This window comes from Oxyura jamaicensis, chromosome 1, assembly GCF_011077185.1.
Source record: "Oxyura jamaicensis isolate SHBP4307 breed ruddy duck chromosome 1, BPBGC_Ojam_1.0, whole genome shotgun sequence".
Classification (NCBI taxonomy): domain Eukaryota; kingdom Metazoa; phylum Chordata; class Aves; order Anseriformes; family Anatidae; genus Oxyura; species Oxyura jamaicensis.
Window position 1 is genome coordinate 117,150,078 of NC_048893.1, and position 16,153 is coordinate 117,166,230.

The window sequence follows — 16,153 nt, forward strand, 5'->3', positions numbered from 1 at the left end:
AATATAAAAAAATAGAAGGATGTAACATCACCAGCATCATTGCCAATTTTACACCTCTTTGCAGATTTTGATTAAAATCTGCCATAATTTCAGAACTTGACTCTGCTTTCAGAGATAGGACGAAGAGATGCATATATACAAGTTTAAAAGGAAAGTAAAAATATATCTGTCAAAAATAATCAGATATTTGACAAGTCAAAAATTCAGTTATACCTAACAAGCAATTGCAATTTTCTTTCAGCCATGAACTCAAGACATTTTTGTGTGTGTTTAGGTCTAGAAGAAAACTAAGGAAAAAGGAAGCTGTCATACTCTTAATTTACTTACCTAGTACTTTATCTTAGGGTAACATGAATATTCTTTAAGGAAGAAGGGATAAAGTTTGGTGATTTTTTTGTGTCTGAGCAATAATAATAATAAAAAAAAACACACTTGTTTAAAAAGCATATGACATTGCCTTTTCTTGCAGTTTCTTGCATTTTTAAAATACTTGTGTGGTTATTTACTTATTTTGTTAGTTAGTTTGGTTGTTTGGTTGGCTTGGTTTGGTTTGGTTTTGGTTAAGATTTTAGGTAGGATACTAAGTGCTTGTAGACTGTATTTTGTCATATGCAGAATGGAGTGAATTCAGTAAAGGAGGAGAGGGGTTGAGTGGGACATCGTTTTCCCTTTAACATAGTAGGGTGGAACATGACAGATCCTGTTTCTAAAATATATGACTATCTACCCCTCTACCCACCCTAGCAGTACCTCTCTATCCACGCTGTGGTTTTGATCTTTCTTGTATTCCATTATTTATCAATTTATCTCTTTTGAGAATGTCAGAAATATTTAAATGTGTGAAGAAATAATATGAAAAATTAGTTCAGGTAGGGCTGAATGACCTTATGTAAACTGAGTTTATACTTACCTTTTTTGAGGTGCCACAAATTATATAACTCAGAATATAAAGACATATTTATACATCTTTTGTAGTGCTGATATGGAGGAGACTTGCATTTTCTTTTCCTTTGGCTACGAAGTATCCACAGCCTTCTGCTTTGTGCAACTTTGGATCTAGGACAATATTATGCTGCAGACCTTTGGATTTTGGATGCCTCAATGATCCTACAAAATTTTATCTTTAATTTTTATTCTTCTCTCCTTACTCTTATCTATTTGACATTCCCTATGCCAATTGTCTTCCATACTTCTATATAAAGCAGTCTGGTAGTCTCCACTGTTCTCTATCATAGAATTATTTTGCAAGTTACTGTCTATGCTTGTCACCCTTTTTCTGGTCCCTCAGTTGTTTTGTTTCTTTCTTTTTCCAGTCTTATTGCTCACTTTTCCCTGTCTTTGCAATCATCTTCCTATTCTCACCTTTGACCTTTGTATTGTTCTGGACTGCTGTTCAGCCTTGCTTTCTTGCTGTTCTTGGCTCCTGCCATTCAGATGTGTCTTTCCTAATATGCTTTCTCACTGAATTTCAGTAAAGGAAACACGAAGTTCACCACTCTCAGAGTATCTCAGTTGGACATTTTCAGAGTCCAACACCTCTGACAGGAATCTGCAAAGATATCCCAGGCTGCCAAGACAAATGCATAAGATAACAGCAGACATGGAAAATAGTATTGAATGTATCGTGTATATGAATGTCAGGCAATTACTTTTTTGTTTTTGTTTTTGTTTTAAAGAATTGACAGCTCTGTAACACCTAAGCAAAGTCAAAGTTGAAGAAACCAGAGTTTAGGAGATAAATGGTAAATCCCATGCTAAGCCACAGTTTATGATGTTATTTAATTTCTGTATTACTACAAAACCGTTCTTATACCTAAGAGGATAATCCAATCTGATATGGGAGTGAGTGAGACTTCCTTCTGAAAATACTAAGCAGTATATTAATATTAAGCAGTAGTCTTATACTGGGGATTTAAAAAATTATCATCCACTTGTGTGGTCTACATGGTTTTCCTGATCTTTGTTATATGTATTTTTCAGTTTTCTCAGAGTTAAATATTTTAAGTTTAATTTTTCTTGTTTTGGTTACACTGATGAAGTGAATTGCTGTGTTTAGAACCATTTTTTTTTTTCCCTTGACATGCTTAACCCTTGTAAGATTAACTGCTACTGCACATCTATGATAAATTAATTTAATAGGTATTTCTGTCAAAATATTTTTTTTTTTGGCCACAATTGCACTATAGACTAATAGTTAGAGAAAGATAATTTTATAAATGAAAGAAGACTTTACGCTTGGCCTTTTAGAGAGGCTTTTGTTTAAATGCAAAATAAATTGCATTAAATGAAACAACATATTTAATTACTAAGCCCTGTTCTCAATCCATTTATTTTAATCTAAATAGCAAATGTTTAACTTGTATCTATTATTTAGTACCAGAAAGAAATCATTCTAAATTAAATCTCTGAATGAAATAAGCCAGGATGATTCTGCCAGAAGTGTACAAAATTGTATTAACACAAGATTCATAAAATGGCAAAAAGCTTAAAAACATACTGTATCTAATCAGTTTTATTGTGTGCTTATGATAGTGATGATGTGAAGCCTTTCAGTTAAAGACTCAAACATCCATTCTTTCACTTGTGCCATTTATTTCTTTAAGCGACTTTTCAAGTTTTAACCAGTCATTTGTGAAATTGCTTATTAGCATTTGAGTTGCATATTCATGGCTTAACTTGTTCAACTAAGGAACTCAGTAACTCAGGGGGATCTTATCAATGTTTATAAATACCTGAATGAAGGGTGCAAACCAGGCAGAACCAGGCCTTTTTCAGTGGTGCACAGTGACAGGATAAGAGGCAATGGGCACAAACTGGAACACAGAAGATGCCTCCTGAACATCAGGAAACACTTCCTTACTATAAGTGTGACAGAACTGACACAGAGAGGCTGTGGAATCTCCCTCCTTCGAGATCTTCAAAACCTGCCTGGGCAGGGTCCTGCGCAACCTTCTCTCAGAGGCTCTGCCTCAGCAGGTGAGTTGGACCACATCTGCCAGAGATCCTTCCAACTCCAACCATTCAGTGATTCTCTGAAGCTTTCAGATGCAGGTCAAAGGACAACTCTAACCTTTGGTGGAAGAATCCATAATACATGAAGCAGAAAGTCCTCCTTAAAAATAAATTCACCGTGGACCATCTATGAAAGGAATCTCTCTTTCATCCCACCTACCTAAATAAACTGTAGTGAGGAAAGAAAAATGCAATATATATAAGTATAAATACATATCAAGAGATTCCTTGAGAAAATGTCTATATTTGGCTTAGCAAACAAGAATGTATTATATGTATTCTGAAAAGCAAAAACAAACCTGAGTATAGTGATCTACCATGAACACAGAATTACGGTATCACATTGGTTAGGTGGTAAAGTACCTCTTGAGATTATCTCATCCAACCCCTCCCTTGCTACAGCAGGGTCAGCCAAAGCAGGTTTTTCAGGATGATATCCAGTCAGGTTTTGAGCATCTCCACAGATGGAGGTTGTTGACTGATGGCTGTTGATCCAGAAAATTGTATTCTTATTTACTCATTGAGACTGACTAATTATAATACTGATGTATGAAAATGAACACAGATTGCTGCATTCCCACATTTTGCTAATTAGAACCCATAACAAAGGGCTATGATCATATTTTACTGAAAGGGAATCAAAACTTCAAGCAGCCTCATAGGAAGGACTGAAAAAAAAAAAAAAAGAAGAAGCAAACAAAAATGAACCCACCCTTAGTAACAGTTGAGGCAGAAGTGCTGTCTGTACTTTATTCAACTCCTGGAATTTAGCACTGAACCACTTTTGGCAGAGTTGTTTAAAAAACAACAACAACAACCAACCAACCAAACAAAAGACCTTAGTCTTCATATGTGAGCCAGGCTTGTATTTCTTCTAGCAGGTGAAAATAAATGAAGAATACATACACATGATTTTTTAACGTATTTCTGATGCTTACTGGAGTGTTGGCAATATCTGATTCTCTACTGCCTGATATCAATCCTCCTTTTCTGGATGAGTTCCTTTAGAAAGAATTAAAAATCCTTCCCCAGCAGCAGCTATTGTCTGCGAATATTGTGGAGGCCACCCTTTCTATATCCTGAGGATAGTGTTAGAAAACAGACCTGTTTATACTGAACTAGCATTTTTATGGCCAGTTTTAATTTTAGCAGGGCCATCTGTAGTTTTAACTTAAGTTATTCTATGGTAATTTTTATGGAGAAACTATTAAGATTTTTTTTTTTTTTTTTTTTAAAAAAAAGACAAAGGACCACTCTTAAATGGTTTCCCATCAGACTCTAGCAAGACATAGAGAGCTCTTCCTCATCTCTTGCCTCTTTTTCAATGAGAGGAAACTGAACTGAGGGCTGCTGTTCTGGGTACAATCAGCAGAATTACTCTGAGATGCTACAGACTTAATAGTAATGCATCAAGGAAGCTGACCTTTCAACATCTTAAAATGTTATGATCAAAGTTCCTTACTGATATGAAAAGTACGTGGCTTGAACTAAGATGAAGTTAAAGGCGAGGATGATGATTCTTTTCAAAGATACTGTAGGATATTTTGCTCATTGTCATCACAGTTTTATCAGTGGTTGCTTGCTCTTAAACATTTTCCTAAGCTACTGTAGAGGCAACAAATGAATTTTTACCCATCTGTAATCCTTCCTAATAAAATCTCATCTATAGAGATCCACTGCATTACTTCAATTAACTTTAGCTCTCACAGTGATATTCTTCCTAGGGCTGATGTGGAAATTACAGAACTCAACAAGAGTGCAGAGTAAAGCAGAGAATTTGAAATGCACTCACTCGTTTTGATTTAATTATCTAATTAAGTTTTGAGTTCTAGTTTCAAATTTCAAAGGATGTGGAGTCCAAAATTTCCTTTACAGAATCATTGTTCTCTACTTTCCTTTGGAGAGTCTAGAGGCAGGGCTTAAAATACAGGCTACTTCATAAAAAAACAAAACAAAACAAAACAAAACAACAACAACAAAAAAAAATGAGGGAGGAGACAGATCTTCACGTGCTACTCCGTATGGCAGTTGACTCCAGTTGTGATCCTTTGGTCTGAATGAGGTGACTTCAGCCCATAAAGGGTCAGCTGTGTGTCTGCTGATAACTATCACTGTTTCTTTGTGTTCTTTGTACAGTGAAATGGAAGCAGGGTGTTACCAAAATCTGGCCTAAAGCTTTATACCAAATGTGATGCAGCTTTATTCAGAAAAGGTGACTTGCTGTGATTTTCTTACAGAGAGTTTGTGGAACAACTCGATCATGCTGATTTATGCTAAAATTGCCCACATAAATATAGTTGTCTATTGTGCCAGGAGTTCATATTATCTAAATGGGAATGAGAAAAGAGAAGCATGAAGCAATATGTGGTTTTGGCAATTAGGCCTATTTCATCTGTCTTTTTAACTACGCAAAATCATAAGGAAATAAATCTTTACTAGCAGTTAATGATCAGTTGGTTAGTTGACAGCTGCAGGCAAGTCCAGTGATATAAAAATTACTGTCATTATGAACAGCTTCTAATAGGAAGAATGTTTATTAAAAATGTGAACACATTCTGTTTCAACAGTTATATTAAAATTTGTCTTTTTGTGATGTTTAATAACCAATTTTCTGCAAGAATGACCCAGAATGATATCATTCTTTATTAAGAATTCTTAATTTACTATTATTATAATATATATATATATAATTACTATCTAATTCTTAATTTACTGTTATTTTTTAACAGTAAATTTTAATACAGAGTCCATAGGACTCTGTATTAAAATTTACTGTTAAAAAAGCCCTATGTCCTGTAACAGGCATAATTAAGCTGCTGTTTAAACAGTATGTGCAATGCATATATAATGTAACAAAATATTAGTTTACAGTCTGTTGTATTTGTCATGTGTTAAAACAGTTGCAAATGGTATTTATGATGGTATTCTAAGGTGCAAATCATCCCAAGTACATTATTCTGGCAAAACACTATAGACCAAAACTTAGCTTGAACAACTCTTGGATATTTTGCAATTAATAAAATGTTGATATAGCAGCAATTTTGTTATTAGTAATTTATATGCACCATGGTAGAGTGCATAGTGAGGAAATACTTCCTTGGTAGCCCTAGCAGAATACATGAGGTCCACAAACAAATAGGATGAACTTTGTCAAGTTGATTTCTACTAAAATTATACACATATATTTTATTGTCTTCTGTGTGTAGTATTGCTGGCGCAGTGTTCCTTAAAAAGCTGGGATAGTGTTTTCCTACATACATAGCAAAAAGTAGGGGAAGTGTTTTTACAGAACACAAAGTGGTTTTGTGGCAAGCTGCTCTTGCATTTCTGAGGCACTGGAGAGGTTTCTTCCTCTGTACCTTACAGCCTTTTAACAACTTGAAGGTCACCCAACCATGATGACTAGAAGGAGAAAAGAGAAAAAATGCCTAAGGAGGAAATGATACAAACCACAGTTGCCCAGTGCTGCAATAGAATAGATGTGTGTGTATTACTATATATAACTATCTCTCTATGTATATACACAACCATGTGATGTGTAAAGGTATCATTAGGGAATTAGAGAGATCTGTGGTGGGAATGTTTAGGAGACTGACTAAATAGGTCACTTTTAAAACAAAACCTTACTGCAATTTTTTACTAACAACATTTTTCAAACTAATGAGCAATTCTTACACACTGTTAGCCATTACATGTATGAAAACAAGTCACATGTATGAAAGTGTTATACTTTAATAATCACATCCTAAATAGGTGTACAGTGTTGTGAGGCTGATGCTGTATAATTAGCACTGATGGCTTCGGTCCTTGATATTCATCATGGAGGTTGAAGCGATCAGGCTTGAGAGAGAAAAACTTTGATGAAAGAAGTAAGAACTGAATTTGGATGATTTTCTTTCTTCACAATCTTTCCTTGGTCATTATGGCTGCTGTGCACTTCTTGCCTCCTCTCCCTCCAAAGGGCAATCTCAACAGCTCCCCATGGTGTTTGTGTGGATTTTGGTTTTGCCAGTCATCCCCCCTGTGTATTCAGCAAGATGTCCTGCCTGTTTGCAGTCCCTTCTGCTTACCTTGTACTTCATCTTTCAACTTCTGTTACCTAAATGCAGCCTACATACAGGTACATATCTTTGTTCCTTTTTTGGTCACATTGCTCACAAACTTATTTACAGTACTTCCACCTTGTGTTTGGATTTGCCATAATGGTGTTACAAAGTGTGTACATAAGGTTGTTGATAATACTACTTTGCTTTGTATATATTTGGATTCAAGGCAAGCTAATTATATCCTGAAGAATAAGCTTCTAATGTACAATGGAGTAGAACAGAATTTTAGAGAATTTTAATATAGTGGAAATTTATAGATATTACAGGCCTCTGCCTTAGCTACAGCAGAGTAGGTCAGAAGTTTGGCAAATCACAGTAGAAAGCTGTCTTGTTTCTCTTGGAAGGAGAACTATCAGAACTATATCTGACATCTATTTTAAAGGGATGGGTCAGAAGTTTTTGGAAGTACAGCAACAATGTCTACGGTCAGTTTAGTTATTTAAGATATTGGATTGACAGTTATGTTGGTAATTTTTTAAAGGTAAAACTCTTTGGCCACACTACTGTCAACAGTATGTGTATATTCTTCATCTTTTAAAGCTACTGTGTATATATATTTACTTGATTGGTAATACATCAACTAAGGACATTAAGATCTAAGAAAATATCATAAATCTTTATTAAATGAAAAAATAAATATTTATTTCATCTAGACATTACCATTTTAAAATGATTTTTAATGAGAATATTTTCAAGCTGTTTCAAGATAAGAGACTTTTCAAGTAGTTTTTTTCAAAAACAAATTGCTCATACCATGATGGATTTATACAAATGCACAGAAATTATGCAATTATTTAATTGCTATTACTACATGATGAGCTTTTACAATACAGAAATCCACATCTTTAGGCAAGAATTTCTTACTATTAGTAGAATGCATAGTAATGTAAAGCACTGGTCTGTATTTGAGGTCTTGAGGCATTGTTAAAGAGGCAGAAATCCTGCAGGTGGAATGGATTGTCCTTAAATAATCCCAACCTTCGTAATTTGATTGATTTTCCAATCTTAATTTTGATAGTTTATTTTAATTTAAGAGAGTTTCTAGCTAAAAACATTACAACTACAGAACCATATTGACTCCAGTTAGTTTATATGCTGTAGAAGCACCTAGATAACACAGTACAAGATAATTCTTCGTAAAGGTAATTATCCTGGACAGTGTCTTATTTGATTTTTTTTTTTTTTTTTTTTTTTTTTGCTTCTGGCCATTCCTATCTGTCATAATTTTAGTCTGTCTCCCTAAAAGTCTACCAAACTTCAATGCATCCAACTCCTTTCTTATATTTTGTCCTTCCCAAGACTGCATTACAATTAGCAGTCTTTTGTTATCACAAGAAGCAATCACATGGAGTGCACTGCTTCTCCCATGCATTCTAACTTTAGCAGACTCAGTTGTTCTCAGGGAATGATGTGCATGTATCTATATGAGCGCATATGCATTGTAGTAGGCATGAAAAAAATCACAAAAATGTACAGCATAATGTAAAAGCAATTAGTTATAACTAGGAGGTTTTTCTACAGGTAAAATTAAATCTGAAACCCTAACCCAGAGACATCAATTCTACCAAATTTCGAGAGTTATTTTAAAAGCTTGAAAGCAGATAGACTGTATGACTTGTTTGTTCTAATTTATACTTTTTTTTTCTATAACTTCATTACTGGAACATAGCCTGAGGTAGATATTCTGACACATGGTACACGTTGGAAAAAGGCCCTCAGTTATGGAATGTGTCAGGTCACCTTCACTGCAGACAGGATAGATTTATTTTATTTTATTTTTTTAAAGCAAAGTCAATGACATGAAAAATAGTACAGAAAAGACATAGCTTCTATAATGATAGTATCAGTTTTTTAAAAATGTATTTCAGTTATGTCACAAACATAAACAATTGCTTTTGGATTCATCTTTTCTTATGCAATATAATTCTCATCTGTTGCAACCCAACAATGCAATGGGATTACACTTGGTCTCTGAATATTAAATATGGGAAGTTCACTTTATCTTGCTTGTTTTGTTTTGAGCCTTCAGAGTCTCTTTGGGTCTCTTTTCAAAGCCTTACTAGTAAGTAGAAGTGTAAAAGGGCTTTTGGTTTCGTGTTGTTTTTTCCAAGCAATGATTTTTGTGAACTCCTCTCTTTAGGACATGGAATCAAGGAATCAATTAACACCTTATTACAGGAGGACTGACCTCAGATGGTAGTATAAGATTTGACTGTAGCAAGAGCAGGATAAAATGCAATTTGTTGTCACAGGGAGAACAATACACTATGCTAAAATATTAAATGGTGTATCAAAAAGAAATATATATATATATATGAATGAAATGTTTTAAATCGTTTTCAAAATTTCTGAGGTACGATAACAATCTGTTCTGTCTTTCAGGACTTCAATTAGCTCCAAAAGAAAAACTGGACATCCCAGTGTTATTCATGCCAGATACAATGAAAATGTATGAGGCTGCGGTGGTAATTCATGTAATGAGGGAAAATGGTGAAAACTGGCCTTATGAGGATTCTGCTGAATTAAGTAAAGACTTAAAGAGGTAATATATTCTAATAGGAAAAATATGTAGTTGCAGATACTCAATTTTATCATCATTTTCCCCTTCAGATATCTGTGTGTGGCCCCCAAGGGGAAGCAAGTGTCTGATTTTTGAGGGCAATAGATATCCAACATGAGCTTTTAATGTACACTTCAAAGTATGTACTTTACAAAATGCAAAGTACAATCTGCCAGTGCAGTTATGGATATTGAGCAAATGAAAGTTGTTAGATGCTTCTAATTTTGGGGTTAATTGCTCTCCTGTGGGTATATTTTTGTAATATATATATAATAAAATACATACACTTTTCTTCAGTGTAGGCATGACATAAGAGAGAGCAAATCAAGCCAAATGTTCTTGTATTGTGACAAAGGTATTCAAAGACACTAAAATAAGTGGATGTCAGTTATGGCTTTTATGATTTGCTTGGATCTTATTTCATATATTTTTAAGATATGTTTAGCATTAAAGCATACATTAAAATGGAGTTTCACATTTCCAGTAACTCTTAACTCTGTATTGTTTTAGTGAAAAAAAAACACTCAATATTATCATGTTAGTATCATAATGACACTCTACCTGTTTTCCATGATACTGTTCACTTGTTCTCCAAATAGCGTTACTGTGTCAGAGAATGGGGGTATTCAGGGAATACTCTGGACCTATCCAGTTCATGGAATACCTGAAGCACCACAGCAGAAATTAGTGCCAGGTAGGTAATTATTGAAAAACTTGAACAGTAAGTTCAAGAAAATAAAACAGTTATTTGTGTTCTCACCTGCTGGATCATGAGAATTTGCTCTAATACTCTATCACATTCTTAAAAAGATAAAATCACATATTAAAAATAAAATCCCATTCCCAGCCTACAAAGTTGTCCTGGTTTCAGTTAGGACAGAGTTATTTTTCCTCCTAGTAGCTGCTAGGATGCTATGTTTTGGATTAGGATGAGAAGAGTGCTGATAACATGCTGATGTTTTAACTGTTGCAGAGCAGTGCTTACACTAAGCCAAGGACTTTTCAGCTTCTCGCTCTGTCCTGCCAGCGGGCAGGCTGGGGGTGCAGCAAGAGCTGGGAGGGGACAGACCCAGGACAGCTGACCCAAACTGGCCAAAGGGGTATTCCATACCATCTGACGTCATGCTGAACAATATATAGGGGTGGCTAGCTGGGGGGGGGGAGGGGCGGCTGCTCGGGGTTGGGCTGGGCATCGGTCAGCGGGTGGTGAGCAATTGCATTGTGCATCACTTGTTTGTACATATTATTATTATTATCATTATTATTTTCTATCTTAATAAGCTGTCTTTATCTCAACTCACAGGCTTCACTTTCCCATTTCTCTCCCCCATCCCAGAGAGGGAGGGGGGAGGGTGAGCGAACGGCTGTGTGGTGTTTAGCTGCCGGCCGGGTTAAACCACAACAAAAGTAAATCTAGACCTTCTGTTCCGTTCTCATTTGGATAAAAGGAGTTGCGAGCAGTTGGAAACCTCATGACTTGTGCCCTTCAGTGTCCCAGATAATGCTAAATTAAAGAACCGTAAATAAATCAAATGAAAGACTGACGCAAGTGTAGATTTCTACTTAAATACCCAAAATACCCTTCCTGACAGTTTAATGGTTAGATGTGCATTGTGTTGCTCAGCCTTGAATTGCACTGTAACCAAAACAAAAATATAGGTTTGTGTAAATAGCAGTAAGTTTTCCACTTGCTCCTGAGAAGGAAACTTGCATTAAAAAAATGACTGACACATTCATAGGACTTTTATTGTTGCTTATTCTATGTGTAGTACATGTTTATAGATTTGCTAAACATATTTTTAAAGGTGAGATATAACCCCAGAAGAGTGAAACATAGAAATTGTGAACAGCTTTTTAAAGCTAAAATCTTGTTAAAACTACAACATACAGTGTAGATGAAGGACAATTTTATACCAAATTATTTTTGATAGTAATAATAATGAAACAAGCTCCAGAACTACAAGTTGTAGTTAAATAAGCAGGGTTCAGGAGTAAGGCTTTTTTTTTTTTTTTTTTTTTTTTTTTTAACACTGAATATAATTACTTAGCAAGAGTTGTATCTAAATTATTTCATAAAATCTTGATATGAAGTTCAGAATTAATTTTTAAAGAATCATTGGATATAATTCTGCTGATAGTTTTAGATAAGGGATCAAATTTAGACCTAGAAACTGAAAAAGTATGTAACCACCTATGCTTTTTCATGTTTTAATAACTCTGGAAAATCTTTTTTGTTGGATTTTTTTTTTTTTCCTTCAGCTCTTGAATCTAGTTTTCTCCTCTTTCTGTGCCAATAAGAATTGAAAGTACCATAAACAATGACCACAAAAGTGAGCCTTATAAAATCTAGTATATAAGCTAAAGTCTAACTATCTTCTAATGAAAAATGACAGATTTTGTAATAAGCAAATTAAAAGCATTAACTGAATTGAAAAAAAGCTCTGTCATGCTTCAAAGAGAAGGATGCTTTTTATTTTGTCATAGTTCCTTAAAATCTGAAATTTGAAATTTGAACAGTATTCTTACTTGGTAAGAAACCAAGTAGTAAATTAATACTGTTTCACTTAACTTTTAAATTCTTTTTCTCTCTTTTTTTATTACTTTTTTGGTTTTCCTTTCAGTCTTCTTTTCTCATTGCTATATATCAAACTATATCATAACATATATTTGCAAATGAACTAAAATGAAGATATATTTTATTATTACCAAAAAAAAGAGCAAAATTTGCAAGTGCTTTTATGAACTAATTATAGGAATAAATTTTTGTTTGCTTAGAAATATTTCCTACTATTTCACCTAAAAAAAGAACAACAAAACTTTGAGAAAACTGTCTTTTAGTTGTCTCACTCATTTCTGGAATTCCATAATTCTCCAAGCACATGTCACTTCTAATTATTGTGTTAAAAAACAAGATTCTGATCCTTTGCAAATAATGGATTTTTTCTTTTCTGTAGCTGTTGTATGTTGTCAAGCCAGGCAGAGAGTAGAAAAAAGGGTAGAGGTGCTGCTAACTGGTGCAGTTCCTGGTGCAACTGCTATGCCTGCCACAAGAAATTCTGCATTGATCAATAGACATAAGCCAGCCAACATCCAAGAAGTTCAAGTCACTGATGGTAAGAATAAATAGCTTGGATATCACACTTTTTTTTTTTTTTTTTTAATAACATTGCACATACAGTAAGTACTTTGCTTAATGTAACTCTGCTATGACAACAGATGGGAATTAGAAAAATCTTTCTCTCAGACCATATTTCTACCATGTTGCAAATATAGGACATTCATATAACAGCATGTCTGTGGAGTTACAGGCACCTTTTAACCTTTCTTTTATATGTGTCTTGGACGTGAGGCTTGCACACATACTATCTCCTTTAAAAGAGTATAGTCTGCACAAAGTGTAAAGGTAGCAAAAATATGTCTGTGTAAGCATTGCAAGGCATTGTTTATCTTCAGGTTGTCCCTATTTGTAAGATGCATTCCCAGAAGGCCAATATCTGCAGCAAAATGGATTTAAGAAAGAGGCCTTGTTCTAAGGAAGCAATAAAGCTGTGTAAAAGAAAGCTTCCACTTACTGTTAATCAGCTGATGACACAGTGAAAATCAATTCCTTCAGAGATACACCTTTTTGTATTGTACTTCTCTTTGAAAGAGAATGGTACAATGTATAAGAAAATAATACTTGTTAAGCTTCATGTATATTTTTTCTGTTCATAGGCATGTGTTAACAGTCATACTACAAGGTATTAATTGCTAATTCATTAATTATTGTACCATTGAAATTAAACTTACATTTGTTTTTAGGTACAAAGTCATCCTTTTAAGAAAAGTGTTATTTTAGTATTATAGCATGTGACATGAGATATAGCTGTAAATGAGGGTAAGGGATTTCACCCATGCTCAACTTTCTCAAGAGTATAACACACTGTAACATGGTAAAAGATGAGTACAGAAGTTACTATGATTGTATTTCATTGACTTTCAGGTTGAGAGACAGGCAGACTTGGCTTTTTTTGTCTCATCTATGCCATTGGAGTCATCATCAGAGTCTGGTTCAACAGACACTTTACAGGAATATCATGTTGCAATAGCTCCCCTGCCAAAGAACTGTGAAAGTGAAAATCTGTTAAATTGAAATCAAGATGCATGACATCCTTCCTGTAAGGATAATTTTCATCCAGACATAGCTCCACCCCTGCACACTTAGCACTGTGGTCTTCTCTCTGCAATCACTGTCCAGATCTTTAAACAGATTTTTTTTTTTTTTGAATATTTTTTAAAACAGAAGGGAATCTGAAATTGAACTGATGTCACAACCTTACACATCATATACTTACTCATTACTTAATCTTTGTAATTGCTTATTTAAACTTTATAATTACCCATATCCCAGTATCAAGGATAGCTTATTGTCTGGGCATATTACTGTCTTACATTCCCATATCACAAAATGATAGTGATTGATTCAGTAAAATAAAAAGATGTGAAGGTCTCAACATAGGTTCTTGCCTCTTTGGAGAACTGTAAATATTATTAATATAATTTTGTTTGGCATTGTGAGAACAGTGTTCTACCAAAATACATCACCATATTTTTTACTGTAGAGTAAGGCTTAACTCTTCATTAACTTGTTACAAGTGAGTAAGCCATCTTAAACATAACTGAGCTATTTCAAAAATGGTGGTCTCTGAATTGACAAGAATAACATATATTCAGCAAGTTGAGACAGCATTTTGAAAGACTTGCAGATTCCTGATGTGTAGTGCTTGTTTTATTTATGGGAAAATATTTCATATTTATAAGACTGACTCCTGTGCATACTGCAAGACATTGATTTGGGACATCATTGCATCTTTTCAAGCAAGAAGTCTGGTAAGGAAATGCTTGACAACATAGGTAGTAAGATCATTTATAATGCTGGTGCTTTTTGATGACATATCAATGTCGTATTGCTGGATGAATTTGATGCCTATTAGGAATCAGATTTAATGGTACTATCTGAGCTTTCTGCAGTCTACCAGTAATAATATAAACAAAAGCGTAAACCTCTAAGATAGCAGGCTGGCATTCTGTTTTTCATTTTTTTTCTTTTCTGAAAGAGTGATTCATCAGATAGTACGTGTGATGTATAGTAAGCAGATTTTATATCCATAGATAAATGATGATAATTACTGGCAGATCAGATTTAAACAGCTACTACTGTAATTCAGTATTTGAATTGTTTGGGCAAGTATAAATTGTTGGGAAGTAAAAAATCTTCAAGCATGTCCTTTGTGTTGAAGGAATTCAATTTCATCCATTCCAAATGATATCATTTGAAATAGAAAATTAATGCAATTTCTTAAGACAGAAGGGGATGATATAAATACCATGTAGCTAAAATGACATGACTTGTTCAGAAGTAAGCAATGTTCCAGAGATCAAATAACTTAAAGACAATGTTTTAGGCATATCAACTATAATACGTCCCCTTTAAAAATAATTTTCAATTATATGTAGTCTATATGTATTTTTCAGCTTTCTTAAATATGTCTCTAATTATATTATTTTTGGTAAACCTAATTTAAGACATTAATTCATCCAGACAAGTGTGGAAGTTCTTATTTTTATTTGTACTCTAATAAAATACCTTTTTTTTTTTTTTTTTTTTTTTTAACTCACCTGAAACATTAAATAGGGGGAAAAAAATGATGCATTTTCCAGTCTTGTAAGGAAAACATCAAACATTATCAAGCAAGTTATCCGTTATAGATATTGACTGGAATTCAGATGTTTCTAGGCAACCAAACTCCAGTATATTGAGAGCATGTGGAGTATACAGAGTATCTTCTGACTGAGGAAAAACACTGATCAGTCCTGTCTCTGCATTTTTAATAGTCCTTTGTAACCTATCCCTTTCACCTACTTCAGTTTATCTCATAAGACAGCCGGTGTAGAATGTTTATAATTAACTTCCCTGTTTTTTATTAATTCATAGTTCCTCTCACAGCTTAAGGTCTGGTCTTAGTTCCTTGCTCCTGGGTTCTTATTTCTGGGAAAGTTTCAAGCTAGTTAATTTTTGGGGGGGCAACAGTACTGTCCAGGTTAAGGGTAGCACACCTATAAGTCTTTTATGTTATGTGCAAGTTTTGCAGCTCTGTTGACGTCTAAACAAACAGTTCAATTGCACCTTGTGGTCAAATAACATTTTCCAGTTATGCTAATCTATAATGTACATTGGCATATGTTACCCAAACTGTACCCTTTTTCTCACCATCTAAGAAAACAGCAAAAATAGAAATATATATATGTGTATTCTCTACAGTTTAACAGACTGCTATTACAGTCTAACATCCAATCAGATATAACAGATCTAACATCCAAAAACTCCTGAAGTATTGAAACTCATCAAAATTTACAGAAATCCTGTATTTTATTTAACTTCATTAAAAGTTATTTGAGATGGGAAGAACAACACCTACAAACATGTTAAAAGCTA

At 34.1% G+C, this 16,153-nt stretch overlaps 1 protein-coding gene across 1 annotated transcript in view; it reads left to right on the forward strand.

The window, feature by feature from the left end:
• Positions 1-16,153, forward strand: part of CFAP47 (cilia and flagella associated protein 47) — a 291,226-nt gene that overhangs the window by 240,405 nt on the left and 34,668 nt on the right. The window contains exons 56-58 of the mRNA XM_035333565.1: positions 9,501-9,660; positions 10,278-10,372; positions 12,633-12,791. Coding sequence (XP_035189456.1) covers positions 9,501-9,660; positions 10,278-10,372; positions 12,633-12,791 — 414 coding nt within the window. The remainder of the gene's footprint in view (positions 1-9,500; positions 9,661-10,277; positions 10,373-12,632; positions 12,792-16,153) is intronic.